At 52.0% G+C, this 18,087-nt stretch overlaps 1 protein-coding gene across 3 annotated transcripts in view; it reads right to left on the reverse strand.

The window, feature by feature from the left end:
• Positions 1–5,109: 5,109 nt before the first annotated feature.
• Positions 5,110–18,087, reverse strand: part of MAMLD1 (mastermind like domain containing 1) — a 101,749-nt gene continuing 88,771 nt past the window's right edge. For 2 of the 3 annotated variants that reach the window (XM_058291697.2, XM_071212959.1), the window contains 3 exons: positions 13,019–13,262; positions 7,278–7,362; positions 5,110–6,958 (listed from right to left, as the gene is read on the reverse strand). In XM_058291697.2, coding sequence (XP_058147680.1) covers positions 7,322–7,362; positions 13,019–13,262 — 285 coding nt within the window. In that variant the 3' untranslated portion in view covers positions 5,110–6,958; positions 7,278–7,321. The remainder of the gene's footprint in view (positions 6,959–7,277; positions 7,363–13,018; positions 13,263–18,087) is intronic. The other variant, XM_058291696.1, reaches the window with a different exon arrangement.

Genomic DNA, 18,087 nt, shown 5'->3' on the forward strand with positions numbered 1-18,087 from the left:
CAAAAAAGAACCTCAAACTGTCACAAAGCTCTTCTTGGATCTTTGGGTCTGTATAGTCAGCCAAAGGGGTGCTGCTGCAAAGTACCAGAAATCTGTTGGCTTTTATAAAGGGTATTTATTTGGGGTAAAAGCTTACAGTTACAAGCCCCTAAAGAGTCCAACTCAAGGCTGCTTTCTCACCAAAGTCTGTTGCCAGGTGTTGAAGCAAGGTGGTGGGTGATCTCTGATTGGTCCCTCGGGCCTTCTCAGCTGCTCAACTGCACTGTCCCTCTTTGGCTGCAAACTATTAGGCAAATGGCTCAACTCCTCCCTGGGCTTTAGCTGTTTGAGCCTTCACCTTTCCCTCACATGGCAGGACCGAAATGACCAAATTCTTCTTCTGTGTGTCTCCTTGAGTGAGTGCCCATTTATATCAGTCCAGCAAGGGGTGGGGGCTCAATCTGAGTCATGCCCTACTGATGTGGTCAAATCAAAGCCCCAATCTTAACAGGTAACTTAATCAAGATGTCAGCCTAATCTAATGCATTCAAAGGGTGTCACATCCAGACAAAGATTAGTTTATAAACAGAAATCTTTCTTTTTGGGATTCACAAATAATCTGAAACTGCCACAGGGTCTAAATGGGAAGAGACTCTCAAGGCTCTCAAATTGCTACAGGTTAGCTTAGAAAGGATTTCAGCCCAGTTTGGGCAGCATAACATAGCCCTCCAACAAATGAAAAGTTCCACATGCTTTTTTAAAATTTATTTATTTATTTACTTATTTATTTAAATTTATTTCTCTCCCCATCCCCGCCCCCACCCCCCAGTTGTCTGCTCTGCATCCATTTACTGTGTGTTCTTCTGTGTCTGCTTGTATTCTTGTCAGTGGCACCCGGAATCTGTGTCTCTTTTTGTTGCATCATCTTGCTGCGTCAGCTCTCTGTGTGTGTGGCGCCATTCCTGGGCAGGCTGCACTTTTTTCGCACTGGATGACTCTCCTTAGGGGGTGCACTCCTTGCACGTGGGGCTCCCCTAGGCAGGGGACACCCCTACGTGACATGGCACTCCTTGTGCGCATCAGCACTGTGCATGGGCCAGCTTGTTACACGGGTCAGGAGGTCCTGGGTTTGAACCTTGGACCTCCCATGTGGTAGGTGGACGCCCTATCTGTCGGGCCAAATCTGCTTCCCCTACATGCTTTTTAACAGCTGTATAGTACTCCATTGAATGGCTTTAATCAGTCCCTAGTACGGACACTTGGGAATCTGTATTTTAAGCATTAGGGTTGAAGATAACTGGCCTGGCTTTTTATGTCAAATAGAGATTCCTAGGCCCTACCCTTGCCTGATTAAATGACTGTCTTTCGGGCTAGGTCCCAGGCATGTGCATTTTTCCAAGGCTCCACAGGTGGTTCTGCTGTAAGACCAAAGGTGAAGCTCGTTGGAGAATTGCCATGACAAAAGTTACCTCTGTTTGTTCTCCATCCAACAATGAGGAGAAAGAGGACCTGTGCGCCCACCCCCCCATCTACACTGGCTATCACGAATGGTTACATTTGGGGGCAATCTGACAAAAGGACATGGCAATTCGCACTTCTATCAACTGACTATTCATGCCCTTCACTCATTTTCCTCTCACTGCAGAGTTGATTGGAAGGGGTTCTACCTTTGTTACGAAGTACAGACAAAATAATAAATGTTTATTTGAGTAAATAATTTAACTAAGAAGATGAAAATGGAAACAACTTATGAAAGAACAATTCCAAAAATATCAAAAATACAGCGAAACTTCAGGTGAGCAAAAGAAGCGAATTGCTGTTTGACTAGGTCCTGCAATGTCGTCAAAACTGATGAAATAAGATCAGTCTCTTTGGTTGTTTCCGCAGTGAGTGGCCGGGGAGCTCTCCCCATGGCTTCTGGAAAAGTGGCTCTAGGGAGATTGAAAACATCTTCCCTTCTTCCTCCCAAGTAAATACGTTGTCTCCGTAAACTTTTATTCCCACCTCAGTTTGCTAGATTTGCCTGAAAATGTAAATATACACTTTGACAACATATTCCCCTAATATTTTATTAGGAAAACATTCAAATATCCAGAAAAGTTTAAAGCAAGGTACACTGAATACCCACAGACACAACTGCCCTTTTGCTCTACTCGCTTTCTCATTTCTCTATCCCTCTACCATCACTCAGCCCAAGGCAGGAGGACGTCGTCCAGGGTGGAGCAAGTATCAGCAGTCCTGCCTTTTCCTTTTGACTAGTGTTGTGCTGTAGGAGTATAGAACAGTTTGTTTATCCATTCTGCTATTGATAGGCGCCTGGGCTGGTTACCGTTTTTACCTATGGTGAAGAAAATGCCTATGAAATTTGTGTACTAGTCTTTTTGTGGACAATCTATTTTTATTTTTAAACATTAGGAAGTAATTCTACCCTTTGTCATGTGTGGCAATTATATGTACATATATATATATATATTTTAAATTTATTGCTTACCTTTTCACTTCATGATATGATTTCCTGTACATAGTCTTTTTCTTTGTGGCTTCTGGGTTTCATATCAGAATCAGAAAACCTTTATCTGTGCTGATATTATACAAATATCCACTCTTTTCTTACAGTGCTTTCATGATTTCTTTTTTATACTTTAATCTTTGAACCATCGGAATTTATTTTGATGTCAGGAGTGAGGTAGAGGATCTAGATTTGTTGTTTAAATGGCTAGTTGGGTTTTACAGCGTCATGTGTTGAAGAATCCATGTTTGCTTCACTGAGTTGAAACGTCACTGTTCGTATATTCTCAATTGCCCTGTACATGTGTATCCTTTTCCTTTCCATTGACCTGCCTTTTCTTGTGTCAGGACCGTACTGTTGTAAGTGCCCTGGCTTCAGGATGTCTTTTACGATTTGCTAGTAGTAAAACCCTTTCCTGATTCTTCTTTTTCAGAAGTTCCCTAGCTGTTCTTGTTTCCCCCCACAGCCCGCCTTCTGCCCATTCCTCTGGCCGTTTGTTCTTTCTCTTCCCTCTGCCTGGAATCTCCTTGTCCTAGCTTTTTCTGTGGCTTGTTCCTTCCCAACCTTCAGCCTCAGCTCAACGGTCACCCCCTCAGAGATGTGCTCCCCACATCCTACCAACGCCCCTCTCTGTGCTTGCCTCATAGACCTTAGCCAAACTGGTTATCATTTGACATGGTTATCTTCTATCCCTCCACCCCAGTTGGCTGCATCAGGTCGGGGCCCATGTCGACCTACCCCCCCACGTGTGGCACCGTGTCTGCCCCATCGGTGAATGGCCACCCACTGGGGAAGCCCAGGGCATGAGGTTCTTCCCAGTCTGGGCCCCACACACCTGCCTGGGGACGGCTGGCAGCCTCCTTTTGGGTCGGCCTCAGACCTGGGTGGGGGTCAAGGGATGATGGAATGGGGGGGCGGAGGGAGCTCCCGCTGCCCCAGTAGGGACTCAGTTCCTCCCACACCTCCCACGGGCAGCAGAGGGTTGTCAATCAGGGAAGACCTTGCCAGACTGTCATGGATGCTCCACCTACCGCCAGGATGTACCCAGCATCCAGTGCTGCTGACGGGGCCAGGGGCTGGCGCCAGACAGGTGGGTGTTGCGGGAGGGGAGCAGAGTGAGGCAGAGCGGTGGAAGCTGGCATCTCCTGGGAGGCACGGCCTGAATGGGGGGCTCCGAGGTGTAAAGTGGCAGAGAACATTTGTGGTGGCCACCAGAAGGCGGAGAGGGGAGGGAGGTGACAGGGAGTGGTCAGCCTGGAGGTGGGAAGTCAGATAACTGTTTCTGGGAACAGAAGACAGAAGCGGCTCAGGGGTTCAAGCTCGGCTTTTACTGTGGGGCTCCGGGGTGGAGACAGCTGTGAGGGCTGAGAGGCCTTGTACAGGACATGGGCCTTTGCACCTGCCTGGCTGGTTTTGAGCAGCAGTCCCTGAGCAGGAGGGTCCCACACCGAGCCAACCCTGCTGAGGCTGGCTCCCAGGGAAGCTTCGCGGCCTGTGTGGAGCAAAGCGGAACGGAGGGAAAGACTGTGACAGGGGCGACGACTAGAGCCGAGGGACACCTGAGAGACACATCAAGGACCCAGACCTAAGGACTGCTCTCAGGAAGTGGGAGGGCCGGTGTGGGGAGGTGCGCCCAGAGCTGTTTCTGGGCTGCGCCCCACAGCCCTTGGGGGTGGAGAGGGGAGCTGGCTCTTTTGGCATGTGTCGGCTCTGCCAGGCATAGCACATGGGGGCTAGGCCCCCAACTTGCTTCCGCTCTACCTTTGGGGAGCTGTGTGTGGTTCAATCTTCAAGCCCCTGCCACCTGCCCGCCTCGTGGGACCACGGGCCAAATTCAGAGGAAGGTGAGGTTCAGACTTCCCTGGTGTCTCCGCCCTGTTTGGACTGGAAGCAGCCAGCCACAAATCTGCTGGCTGCAAATGCTGGAGGGCGGGGGTGGCCCACCAGGTGCTTAAAGGAACCAGACAGAGTCAGGGGCTGGGAAAGCAAGGAAAACCCAAGCAAGGACCTCCCTTCTGCTGCAAGCCACGGGGCTTTGGCCCTTCTCCTGTGCCCCTGTTGTCCCCGCACCCCGGGCTTTGGGCCGGCGCAGCGGGAGGCGTGGGGAACGCCCAGCTCTGTGACCACCTTCACGGGGCGCTCCGTGGCCGGGCAGCTTCCCAGGGTCTTGGTGGGTGTCTTTGTGAGGCGATGGCACTTGACTCTCCCATCTAGCAGACATGTCATCACTCCCAGCCCCTTGCCCCCTTCCCAGAGAGACGCCCTATGTGGGTGTCCCATGCAAAGTTTGCAGGGGACAAGGTGGTCCTTAAGTGGGTCGGCCACCCTCTTGGCAAACCCCCTGAGCCCTGAAGTTTTGGCCTTCGCTGCTCTTCTACAGCTTATTGTGCACATTATCTCCACTGACTTGTGGGGCCACACAGAGGTAGCAAGTTGACAGAGCAAGGACCTGAATTCTGTGTGGATAAAGAAGGGCAAGGGTGGTGTGTGGCAAAGGAAACGAGAGTCTGGATTCCCAGGCCCAGTAAATTGCCTCGCCCTGGCCCCTGCCTCCAGCAATGCACAAGACATCAAGAACCTCTGAAAGCACGATCCCTTGAAAAATGAAAACATAGAGACACTTTTCTCCTGACTGTTTATTACAGAATGAAGAAAAAACGCGCTGGCTTGAAACAAACGCTGGATTTCAAACGTAGTGAACTTGAGGTGGCCATTAAAATGTGATTACACAAAGTCTGGACACTGAGAAAACTTTACATGACAGTGGGTGTGGGATTTCTACAAGAGACATTTAAATATACATGACTTTACTTGCAGATAAAGGCCATCAAAGATAAACCCCAAATCAACTGTTACTGCATACAGACTTTCTCCCACACATCACAGTGTCTTACATCAAAACAGGTACTGAAGGGCCCGAGCCCAGGAACACCTCACCTTCTCCCTGCGAGGGGGCACACCGGCCAAGGCCAAGGCCGGTCTTCCTTTCTGAGTGCTAACAGCTCTCATGCCCCTCTTCGTAGACTAGCCTCCCAAATCGGACGCACTCTCCTGCCTCCTGTAACTTTCCCCTGGGGGCACTTAGGCTAAAGCAGCTTCCGCTGTACTATACTCATCAGGTAAGGAGCCAGCGGAGACTGCAAGGTTTGCAAAAGAGATGAAGAACCACACAAGGCCGCAGACTTTTTCATAAAAATGGAAACCAGTGGCCAGGTGGTTGTCTATTTGGCGTTTGTCAGTTCACACAACACTTGGTCAGAACCAGAAGCGACAGCCTCCGGGTTTCACAGGATATCACTGGAGCTAACAGAACAGTCTGCATATTTGCAACAAGGTATAATAGGCACCAAACAGTGTAGAAGAAACGCAGCTCTACCAGAACAGCAGCTAGGCCGTCACTTTATTTACAAAGTCACAAAATGAAGTATAAATACTTCTGTTGTCAACGTTTAGGAAAACAATGTACAAAATTTTCAAATATGTACAGGTAGCTGGAAAAACGACCAGCTTTCATTTCATCACAGGTAGAGAAAGTGGGGGGGCCTGGGTGGATGCCACTCGACGTGAATCGGGAACCACCTGGGGAGGCTGGGGACCCCTCAGGAATTTGCTAGGGATTCCTGTCGCTGCCACAAGTGGTATCAATGTTGGGGTTTCTCTGGGTGACCTGGGTGACCTGGGGGACCTGACTGGCACTCTGGACTGCGGCATTTTGGGCAGCGGCCTGCTCTCCCAAAATGTCATCGATCAGCCTCAGGTTGCACACCCAGTCTTCATTGGGGCTCATGCTGGGACCCTTCAGGAAGGCTTCAGTGACATCCGCCTCCATGTTCAGTGGGAGCAGCTCAGTGGGGGCATCCATTCTGCCAAACTGACCTGGGGACTGCCTGGCAGTGACAGTGGAGGCAGCGGCAGTGGCGGCAGCAGAGGCCATGTAGCTTGGTGGCTCAATGCCCTGGATGGGACTCAAGGGACTGAAGCAGGCCATGCCCTGCTGGAGGGACTTGGGGGTGCCCAGCAGGCTGTAGTGGGGGTTGGCCAGGGCGGCACTCGCCATCCGGCTGGGCCTGCCTCCTGGGGCCATCTGATTGGGGACCATGGCTGCCTGCGGGGATGGAGATGCCAGGGCTACCCGGGGCCCCCTCATGGGCACCTTGGTGAAGATGGAGGTGCTATCAAAATGCTGCTGAATGCTCAAGACCGCGGTGGTCACAGCTGGGGCTGCGGCCCCCACGGGACTCTGCGCCTGCTGGCAGACAGTGCCCGCGCCGTCCCGGGGGGTCTGGCCCGAGTGCGTGGGTACAGGCAGGTGAGGGTCGAGTGCGATCACGCTCTGGTGCCTGGCGGGTGGCACCATTCTTGGACTCAGATGGTCGTAAGGGAGCCCGGCCCTGGAGGGCGTCATGTGCCCGCTGGACTGGCGGCTCGTCTCGGTGCATCTGTGCTTGGAGGTGACTTGTTCTTGGACGGCTGCAGAAAGAGGGTCAGTCAGGATGGCCCCAGAGGTGGACTCCTGGAGGCCACCAGCTTTCCTGAACCTGCCTGCTTTGTCCCTCCATCGGCTCATAGTGAGGGTTTCATGTACATCCCCCTGGCGAATCTTAAGATCCACGAGGTAGGGAACAGGCCGGGGGCTTTTGCTAACTGCTAAATCTCCAAGGAGTAAATGTTGATTACATTCCTAGGAGCAGCAGAAGGAAAGCAAGTGGGGTGGGGACCCCTGGGCCTGTGGCTGCCCCCAGGTATCTCTGACATACCCCAGGGGCTATGCAGGATCTTAACTGCTTACCTTGAAATTGACGCATCTGTTGGGCTAGGTAGTCACTCCCCTGTTCAGGGGTCATTGCCATAAGACCTGAGCTCTGCTTCTCTTGCTAAACAGAAAATCAAAGAGGCATGTTAGATGACAGCTACCCAGAAACCTGGGCCTTGGGAGGGCTGCGTGGGGACCCAGGACTTGCTTGGCTTTGCTGTAGCGGAAAGCACGAGTGAGCACACCAACACATACTCGCATGCACACCCGCCCTCCCAAGCAAAATTCCACCAGAAGAAATAGAAGTCGGGTTCTGCTCGCGGCTTCCAAAACCCAACTGCAACAGCACAGGGTGGAGACAGGGAAGACAGAGCTTAGTAGCAAGAGCGCAGAGGAAAAAGATCTAGGCGTTTGGGATGTCCGTCTGCTTAGGATGGGTCAGCAGTGAGATGTGGCCACCAAAGTAGCAAACAGCAAATGGAACCTTAGGTTGCATTAACAGAAGCAGGGGGTTAGCAGGAGGGAGACGACAGTCCTACACTGCTCTGCCTGGCTCAGAACATGCCTACAGTGGTGGCAAGGGTCTGGGCCAGGCAAACAGGCTGCATCCCCAGGGGGTCCTGGCATGACTGGCTGGACAATCCCAGTCCGATGGAAGCCTGCTCCATCACCAGCGAGACTAACTCGCAGGGCCAATGCCCCTCTTGCTCCTGTGGGCGGTGTGCTTCCCGTCTCCAGGCTCAGTGCCAGCCGGGCAGGCGGGCTGAGGAGGCAGCCTGGGTGGCCCGGAGTCAGCTGGGGGGAGGGGAGGCTCAAGTCCCAGCACAGAGCCTTGGAGCGGTTCAAGGTGATGGCCACTTAGTTCCAGGTTGACTCCCGGTCCAGTGCTCCCCACCACTGGTCAGACTCACCCTGCCATCTCTGCTCACCTGCTGCCAGCTCCTGCCCCCTGCTCAAGACACCTGCTCGGTCAAGGAGCACACCTCCCACAGCAGCTTTCTGGCCTGTGTCACCCCAGATGCCAGAAGGCCTGCTCCTGTGACATGGGCTGCCCATGCAGGGCCTGCCTTTCCAGCAAATGGTTTCTCAGGCAGCACTCGTGGTGCCCGGTGGGCTGGCGTGGGGCGGGGCGGAGGGCCTGCGCTGGGTGTGGGCCTGGCTCCCGGGCCTGGCAGCAGTTCCTGCCAAGGCAGAGAGGACAAACACATGGCACTGGGGGAACTTGGGTTTGCTTTTCCATCCCGCCCTTGGTCTGCTTCCTGTCTCAGCTCTCACCTCACCCTCCACCGGGACTGCTGGGACGTGGGTGGAGGGGGGCGTGGGTCTGCTTTCCTAAGCCCTGCGTGCATTATTTCACTCATCCTCATCCCAACCCTCTCAGGGTGCCTGACGGCGGGGGAGTGGCGCACATCTGCCCAGGGCCACACCACCGGACGTGGGGGGACGCTTGGCTCTGCCTGAGATGCTACTTTCTTCCCTTGGGCGGGCAGCACTTTCACCCTGCCCCAGCCCTCCACTTCTGTTCCTCGCCCTTGACCCTGCCCTAGGAGAATGAGGCCGAACTCTACTACTTAGGCTGTTGTCACACAGCTTGCTGATGTGACATCTGAGGCTCAGAGAGGTTAAACGACTCGCCCCGAAAGTGATGTGTGTGGCATGCCAGGTCTACACTGATCCTGACTCCCTCCCCACTGGCTGCCCCGTTAGTTTCATCCAATACTGCCTTTGTATGGAGGGTGGGGTTGCTAGAGGGGGTGACCGCTGAAAAGCAGGGGCAGGGCAGAGAAGCCCAAAGGGAAGGAAGCAAAGAGAAAAGACAACCCAAGGGCATGGAAAACAAAAGGAAAGGCTGGGTGGGGCCAAGGGTGGAGGAACTGGGTGGTGGCTGCCCGATGACAGAGTCCAGGGGAACGGGATGCCAGCGAGTGTTCATCCAGCGGGGCTGGAGCTTCAGGGCAGATCTGGTGGGTGGCCCAAGTCCCCAGAGCGAGTGGCCACCATGGCCGGCCCGTGGTGCCGGCAGCCAGGTCTGCAGGGCCTCCAGAGGCCTGGGGTGCCGCCACGGCGCATGGGTGTCTGGGGGCACCACTGGGCCTCGGCTCCGGCCCGCCCCCTGTCCCCTGCACAGCGGCAGGCCTCGTCTCCAGCCCTCCCGAGGAGGCTGCTTCCTTTATTTTGCCGAAGGGGGAGGGCATCCTTTGTTCTGAATCACTGTGCTCCAAAGATAAGCCCCAAGAAAACAGTTGTTGCCTTTTGACACTGACAATGAGAATTGGTGGAAAATGGAGAAAACAGGAAATGACAAAGGTTTTCAGTGGCCAGAAGGAAACGGTGGCTGAAAGCGCTGCCCAGCGTTGGACACTCGCTGTGGGCCTCGCTTTGGACCTCCCGCTGGAGGCCCGGGGCGCGTGGCTTTTTATAAGTGCTGCTGTGCCAGGTGACAGTGAGAGATGGGCTGTCTCCCACATGAGCCTGGGGTGGGGCCTGCAGGGAATCTCACAGAGCGAAGCCCTGGGCTCTTCCTCCGCAACCCTTCCCAGCCAAGGGCCACCTTCACACAGCTTCGTGGGAAGCTGCGACCCCCGCCCCTGCCCCCAGGCCCCACCTGCCTCTGGGGGCTCCTCGAGTGCCTCACCTGTGCGTGTTGGGAAGGGGGTGCCAGCCACTACCTGCTAACGGCTCCCCACCCTCCCTCAGCACCACAGAGGAAGAAGAATCTCGCCATGGAGTCCATCACTTCACTGGACAAAGGCTCATTCTAACTGGTGGGTGGGGGTGGGTCGGCAGATGGGCAGCACGTGGGCAGGATGCGTTGACTGGTGCCCACCTGGTCCCCGGATTTCTGCCTGCTTGAGGCAGGCTGCTCATCCCATGACCACCTAGAGGAAAGCACCCTGGCTTGGAGGGGGATTTAAAGGAGATTGCTTCTCTGGGAAGGAGGGAAGAGCACCAGAGCCCATTTTGCGAAGCCACAGAACCAGCTCGCCCCACAACCAAGGGCACCCCACAAAGGTTAATGAGCTCTAGCATGGGTTTGTTGATTACTCCACAGGGAAGAGCGCCTTCTTTTAACAGTTTTTGCCAAAGAAACCAAATCTGGGAAATGACCCCTGCACCCTTCTGATGTTTCCTTTGAAATGACAGGCAGAAAGCATGCTGCATTGGGGTCACAAAATCCAGCCCTGATTTGGGGGGGGCGGTTCCCACACTGTCCAGGTGCTCACCCCTGCCCACCACAGCTCTCTCAGATCAGAGGAGCCCACAGTGGCAAAGGCATCTGGGAAGGGCACTTCACCACCTTCAGCCCTGAGAGGTGGATTTGAGCTGTAGACACGGTCATAAAAAGCAGAGTAAGTGCCTGGCTTCCCGAGGGGACTACTCGGGAGGAGACAATATTCGTTTGGATGGTTAAGTGCTAAAATGTCTGGCATAAAACTTGTTCTGCTGACGCCAGAGCAGCACTTGTACTTCCCAAAGGAATTGCTTTGGGTGGGATGTGGGATGGCTCCATCTGAGGGGGAGGCCAATCACCAGAAACACCTCTGGTCACTGGTTTCCAGAGATGTAAGGGGCTGCCCGGAAGGGGTAAGCTCCCCATCACTGGAAGTGTGCAAGCAGCCATTGGGTAGGAGTACTGCAGAGGGGCTCCCTACAACTGCATGGCAGGCAAGATTTGATTATTTCCCCCATCCCTGCTAATTCTCCAAGTCTGCGGCTCAGTTTCTCTAGAATGCTCCAGAGAAGGAAGGATGATGGTGAGTGAAGGATGTGCCAACAGGTCACTCCTTCCCAGGATATCACTGTCACTTCACACAGTGACATGTACTCTAGGAAAAGAGAGTGGATAGGCACGGCGGGACCGGCCTGGAAACCAGGGGAGACCTGGGGCCAGATGGGCTGGGGGAGCTTTCCAGGCAGAAGCTGGGAACCCACCCCACAGAAAGCGCTGCCCCGGTGTTGCTGGATTTCCTCAAGGTTCTTGCCTACGGTACAAGAAAGAATTAAAGAACATGCCGGTTTAGTTAGGCCAGTAGTTTATTAAGGAAACGAGGGAAGAGAGAGAGAATAACAGATGACAGGTCCCAGGTGTACTTGCCGGTTGGTCCAGGCAGAGGAGAAAGGAACGATTTAGCCTCTGAGCTTGCTTTTTAAACTGTTAATTATTCCTCCCACTTGCTAATGTTCGGGGGAAGCTCCCAGTTGTTTGCTGTCTTGATGCATTACCACAATCGTCAGTTCCCCAGGGCTGGCCCAATGATACGGACCCTTGGGAATATCCGGGGCTTTCCCTTCATTCAGGAAGATCAAGGAAAATTCCCACGGTTCTTCCAGCCGGTCTTCCTCTCAGCGGATTTCCAGGTGGGATTCCCTGGCCCCGTGTTTCACGGCCATGGTTTTCTGCCAGGTCCCAGATTCGTCTTGTCTTTGCCCTAAACTAGCCTGCGTCACTGGGTGGGAACCCAGGTGGAGCTGTCATAAGCCGAGTGGCGGAGGTCTGTGGGCCATCTTGTTTGTCCTCCATTTGCTGCCTTTCTGCTTTACCCCAGCCAGGTAAGCCGCCTGCTGGCTCTGCCTCAGCCTCAGCCTCAGCCTCAGCCTCAGCCTCAGCGTTTCAGGGCTAGCTGGTGCGGGAAGGGCTTGGCCTAAGTGCTGGGAAGGTGCCAGGCAGAGGAAACCAGTGCCTTCCCAGGCCGCCTTTCTTCTTCCCCTGTGGTGCCTGCATACTCTGTCTAGCACTGAGTCACAGGCTGTGTGGACGGGGAGCATTTAGTGACAGCTGGACCTGCCCACTCCCCTGGGCCCAAACGTCCAAAGGTTCCCCCACGAGACTGGGGAGCAAGCCTCTGCCCACCCTCCTCAGCTGGGTGAAAGGCATCGGCTCGGGAAAAGGGAGAATTCTGTTTTCCTGGCTGGACCAGATCACTCCGGTTTTAGCAGAAGTGTGAACAGCTGAAGAGCGCAAGGAGAAAAGGGGGAGAAAAGGGAGAGAAATCACCTTCAACAACCCTGGCCTGGGAAGCACGGGCTGTTCTTTCAGGCAGGACAGCAGATACAGAGAACAAGGCCAGATGTACAAGGCCGACGTCCCATCAAAGGCCCTCTCAGCTCGATGGTCACTTAGAAAACGCGCATTTCGCCAGTGCTCTCTGCAGACAGGGACAGACATCCTGTGCACCTGTTTTCTGCTCCAGAACCACAACCCCACGATCCAGGAAAATTCCTCAGCTAGGGCGCGCACTCTGGCTGCGTGTCCACCCTCTTGCTCTCAGAACGGTTGATGCGACACTTGAGGGCAAGGCCAACCTTTCCTTCTAGACTCTAGAACCTAGAAGATGATCCACACTCCCAGCCTTCTTGGACATCTTGTCCTCCCTCGCCAGGCCACCTTCTACGGGGCTCGAGTCCAGGCTGTGGGCGAGCAGCGCTGCGGGGTGCCAAGGCCACAGGGCATGGCGGGCAGGTGAGGCTCTTCTGGAAGTGGGAGGTTTGGAGGTGTAGAAGCTTGGCCCCATCCCCCTCGGGCTCCCAGCCTGTGGGCAGGTGAGGAGCTCCCAGGGCAATCCCCACTCATTTCCCTGGAGCGCTCTGCTGGCCTTGGGTTGTCCCTTGGCAAAACAATGCCCAAGAGAGAGTAGAGAGTTAGCGGGGTGAGCAAGCACTAGAGAGCCGTCGGCGGTGGTGGACAGAGCTGTACGGGCTGCGGGCAGGCTGAGCAGGGGCCTGTGCCCCGGTTGACAGATGAGGAAAGCAAGGCGCGGAGGCGGGGAGCCACTTACCTGCGGCGTCGCAGCTAGGCAGTGGTGGAGCAGGCACCTGCCTCCAGGCCTTCGGATCCCAGCCGCCCCAGGGCGCCGCCTCTGAGGCGCTGTGCGAGGAGGTGACTCGGGCTGGCTCCTGAGCAAAGGAGCTGCCGGGCAGGAAGGACTCGCTCCCCAGGGCCTGGCAGGATGGGGGCTGTCGCCCGAGGCTGGCCTGGGGGGGCCTGGCTTCCCCAAGCTTGCAGGCTTTGTCTACATGAGTCTACAACAACCGATTGAACAATCCATCAGCTGCTTGGCCAATACAAGGTTTTGACTGATCTCATCTCGTCACTGCCCTGCCTGCCTGGTTGCGTCTTTGGGGGGTGGTCTTTATACGCACAAACTGAATCGGGGCAACAAAAGCAAAGAGCACTGTGCCTAACTTTTCTTAGGTCACAGACTCCTCTGAGAATGAGTTAAGAGCTGTGGTCTCTCAGCACAGAAAAATGCCTGGATGTATCTCCCCCTCCCACGTTTTGCATACAGTTCCAGGGGACTTGGGGGCCGCTTGATCCCCATCCCTGGATCTCCTGTTAGGAATCTCCTGCTTTGAGCAATTCTGTCTTGTGGAAAAGAGGCACAAAGTAAGGCAAGTAGCAGGTTCCTCTTCAATGACTTTGACAAATCACACACTGTCTCTCCCTACCCCCACCGTGCACAGTGCACACAACTCTCAACTGGTTTGGAGGTGTGTTGTGTAGACATGCTGATGAATCTGCAAAACCCAAACAGTCAAGCGTAAATCTCCCAACAGCCAAGTCCTCCTGAATGAGCCCAGGGTTTGGGGACTTGTGTGTGGGTGGCACCTCACCTTTCCATTCTACTTTCGAAGACAGGGATTTCACCAGAATTGAACAGATGACACAGTTCTGTCGGCTGAAGACAAGTTAAAAACCCTCACACTTGATAGTGAAAACTTCAGAACTGGAATGAGCGTTGGTAGGGCCCTGATGCCCTGACAAGCACACCAAGTGCTCTTCTTTGTGTGCCTGCTTTTCTCTTAGCACCCGAGCTGCACCTGCCACCAGACAGCCCAGTGGAATGGAAAACATTCACTTCCGAATCTAGGAGCTTGTTCAGTACAATGCTAAACAACTGGAGTCAATTCGACCTGCTGCAATAAAAACATACTAAACACCTTCTGCGGACAAGTCTTCGCAATGGATGAGAGTTGAGTAGGCATTAGGATGCATCAATATTGAAATAACAATAAAAACTGTCACCACTGAATTTATCAGTCATTTTCTTTGCACCAGGCACTATCCCAAATGCTTTAAATATTTGTTCTCACTCAATCCTTATAAACAAGCCATAGATGAGGTAGGAGCTTTAATTGACCTTATTTTACAGGTGGGGAAACTGAGGCCTAGAGAGGTTAAGTAATTTGCCCAAAGTCACACTCCTGCTTAGCAGGATGTAAACCTAGGTTTGCCTGGCTCTCATGTCACTTGCCATGGTATGGATGTGAGTACATGTTTTCCATATGGAAAACCATGTTTGAAATGGAGAAACTGTTAGAAGGTGTCATTTTAAAAAGCACATAAGCAAGGTTTTAAAGGTGGGGGTGGTGGTGGGAGGCAACAGACAGATTTTTAAGAACAAGTGAAAAATATGTCAACATGGGAATATGAGGATAGTCTAACTATGTGGAGAGTTTTAGGCATGATGATAACCCCACAAAAACCAAAACAAAACACAAAACCAAACAACAACATGAAACAGTCTTACCAAATGACTCAACGTACTTGTGAACAAGACTTCCTGGCCATTCTGACAGAATTTACCAACCAACTGGAGAAGGCTCAGCGCCCCTCCCCTTGGGTCTTTCATTATTACAAGAGCTGAGCTCACTGGCCACCTGCAGCTTCATTTCATCAAGCTCCAATTTGTCCTTGGAGCAAGGTTATCTGGGACATTAGCAGAAACGTAGCTTTCTACAATTGGCAATTCTGTGGGCCTGTATATCTAAATCCTTGCAAATTTGAACAATATTTTAAAGCCACTTTGGAGTTTTAAAGTTCCCAAAATACAAATAGTGTATTTTTTATTGTCTTTTCTTAAAAAAGATTTATATATCACACAAAATGTTACATTAAAAAATATAAGAGTTTCCCATATACTGCACTCCTCATCCCCTCTACTCCTCCCACATCAACAACCTCTTTCATCATCGTGGCACATTCACTGCATTTGGTGAATACATCTTGGAGCACTGCTACACCACATGGATTATAGTTTACATTGTAGTTTACACTCTACCCCAGTACATTCAGTGGGTTATGGCAGGATACATAATGTCCATCAACCATGTGGGATCTAAGCCCCCTGTCCATTTAGAGGTAGAGTGGACATCCCAGGTCCTCAGGATGGAGGAATGGAATGTGGATTAGAGGGAACTTACTGGTATTCTACTATAGAACTATTGTGACTCTAGCAATGGAAAAAACTGTAGCATTGATGTGGAGACAGGGGCCACGGGAGTTGCTGAGGGCAGGGAGAGGGAAGAGGTGTGATGTGGGGGCATTTTCAAGACTTGGAGTTGTTCTGAGTGATATTGCAAATAGTGTATTTTATCAGAATCCTGCTTCCTTGCTCACTCCACAATGACACGTTCAAAAAGCAATGAATGGAGTTTATTTGTAGAGAACTGAAGCATTTTAAGCTTTTGCTCAGGAATCCCTGGTAGCTTCCTGTGACTCGTAGGATATTGGTGATGGGTCAAGAAAGAGCCCCGCCCCCCAACAACATTAGCATATGCTTGCAGGGCCTCAATAGTCCATTGGCAGAAAACCCTGGCAAGGACCAGTGGAAAAGAAAAGACGAGTAGGGACATTTCAACTTCTAGAGTTTCCAAACATAAGGCAAATCCATCCTCTCTTTGAGGTCACTGAAAAGTCTCAGAAAAGCAAGTAAGTCTGTAATTGGCAGGTAGACCATGGCTTTGATAGTGCATGTCTGGTGCCCAATTTCAGGGAGGGCACACCCGCTCATCCCCCCAAGCCTGGGCTGCCTGGGACTGCCAGTGAGCTTGCTGGACCCAGGTTCCCTACCAAGAAATCCTCCAGCGGCTCGCCCCTGCCTAGAGACACGGTGCATCCTGCGAAGGCTGCCCTTGGGCTCCCTGTGGCCTCACTCCCACATTCTCTGCAGATGGGTTTCAAGGTCCATAGTGTCCCAAACTCTACCCTGGACTTGGTCCCCCCGCCTCATCTCCTTGGGGTTCTCCAGGCAGCCACGTTCACTCTGGACTTGTCCTCCTTGCTTCACTCAAGCCTGGAATCCCCTGAGTTTCCATCCTGGGAATCCTGCATATCCTTTGAGGTCCAGCTTCTGCAGCTGAACATCCCTTGGTGCCTGACCACTCCTGCTGGGCCAAGTCTTAATCATTTTTCTATCCCTCCTGGTATAGGCAAAGGTCTTAGCACATGCTAGGAAAATCCAACCGACTTTACTCTGTTAGGAACTTGGTCTGATGTTGCAGGCTCTTGGGAGATTTTAATCTGGTGGGCACTGAGCTGGGAATGAATGTCAATGATGAGCTGAGCCTTTACCCATGCTTAAGCACATTTACCCATTGGTTTTCAATGCTGCTGGGATATTAAGCCCATCAGTACAGAGAGAATGAATGTAATCATACAATGAAAATAACATCAGCTAACACAGTCACCATCTGTGCACACATGCCCTTGAGATTATCCCATTTCAAGAATGCAGAACTAGAGTTGGGCTGGCCCAGGCCACACAGCAGTGGGAAGCTGGGCTACAGGCCTGGATCTGCTTTCAGAGCTGCACTTCCACTTCTAATTTTAACAGATTAATTTTAACAGAATGTCTAAACAAGCAATCTCCAGGGTTGGAAGTCCATGGGCTACTTCTCTGCACACAGAGAGAACACTCAGGTATGCCTCCTTTGCTCACACAATGTCACTGGCTCATCTGTGACATCACTGTCACACTCAAAGGGCTCTGGTGCAAGGAGTTCAGCTCATGACTGACCCCCATATTTATTCGGCTGCTTTGCAAGCAGCAGATGACTGCTCTTATTTTATGAATTATTGACTAGGTTACATATTGGTCTTATCTTCTCCACTCTGGTGATTCAGAAGGAATACAGGAGACCAACTCTTTAACTGACAGGGAAATATTAATGCAAGTCAGGACTTCTTGGCCTCTTGCTTGTCCTTCCCCTACTTGCAAGTGCAAGTATGACTTCAATATAGCAAAACCATGCATCTATTATTAACAGTACAAGAAAGCTATATAACTCAAGTCGGAGAATTCAGAGAGAATAGAATCCCAGAAACTGCATAAGCAGTGCTGTCCAGTAGGATTTTCTGCAATGACGCTGAATCATTAGAGAAAGAACTGATTGCTCTATTGCTGCACTGTCCAATACAACATGCCAGGCCCTTCATATATGTTCATTCAATTAAGCCTCACAGTCCCCACCATTTTATGAGTCTGTTATTACCGCCCTTTACAGATGAGAAAACTAAGTACAGAAAGGTTAAGTAACTTCCCAGAGTTACACAGCCAGGAAATGGTACATCTGTGATTCAAACCCAGTCCTTTTTTTTTTGTTTTCAGCCTGGAACTGAACATGTCGAGTACATTCTGAATGTGGCCTGGCCAGCATGACACAGTAGGGACTAACACCTCTCCTACCTTTCTGTAAAATAGACTAATAATAAATGATGATGATGATGACGAATTAGAAACCTTTATTGAGAACTTAATCAGGGTACTGGGCTTGGCTTTTTCCAGGGATCATTTCAATTAATTAATCCTCAGAACAATCCTTTGAGGAAGATATTATTATGGTTCCCATTGTACAGATGAGGAAACTGAGGTACAAAGGGGGGTAGGGCTCACTGAGGAACTTCTGCAAAAAAAGAATTCTTGGGTAGCGCCAATTCGGCTCACTTGGTGGATCTGTTTCATAAATGTGCGTTTTGTAAGAGTGAGGTTCCTTTGAGCATGGAACCCCCCTAAGCAAGATCAGAGAGAGTGTGAGCTTTTCTGGGGTTTTCCTCTATAAACATATA

This window comes from Dasypus novemcinctus, chromosome X (genome assembly GCF_030445035.2).
Source record: "Dasypus novemcinctus isolate mDasNov1 chromosome X, mDasNov1.1.hap2, whole genome shotgun sequence".
Taxonomy (NCBI): Eukaryota; Metazoa; Chordata; class Mammalia; order Cingulata; family Dasypodidae; genus Dasypus; species Dasypus novemcinctus.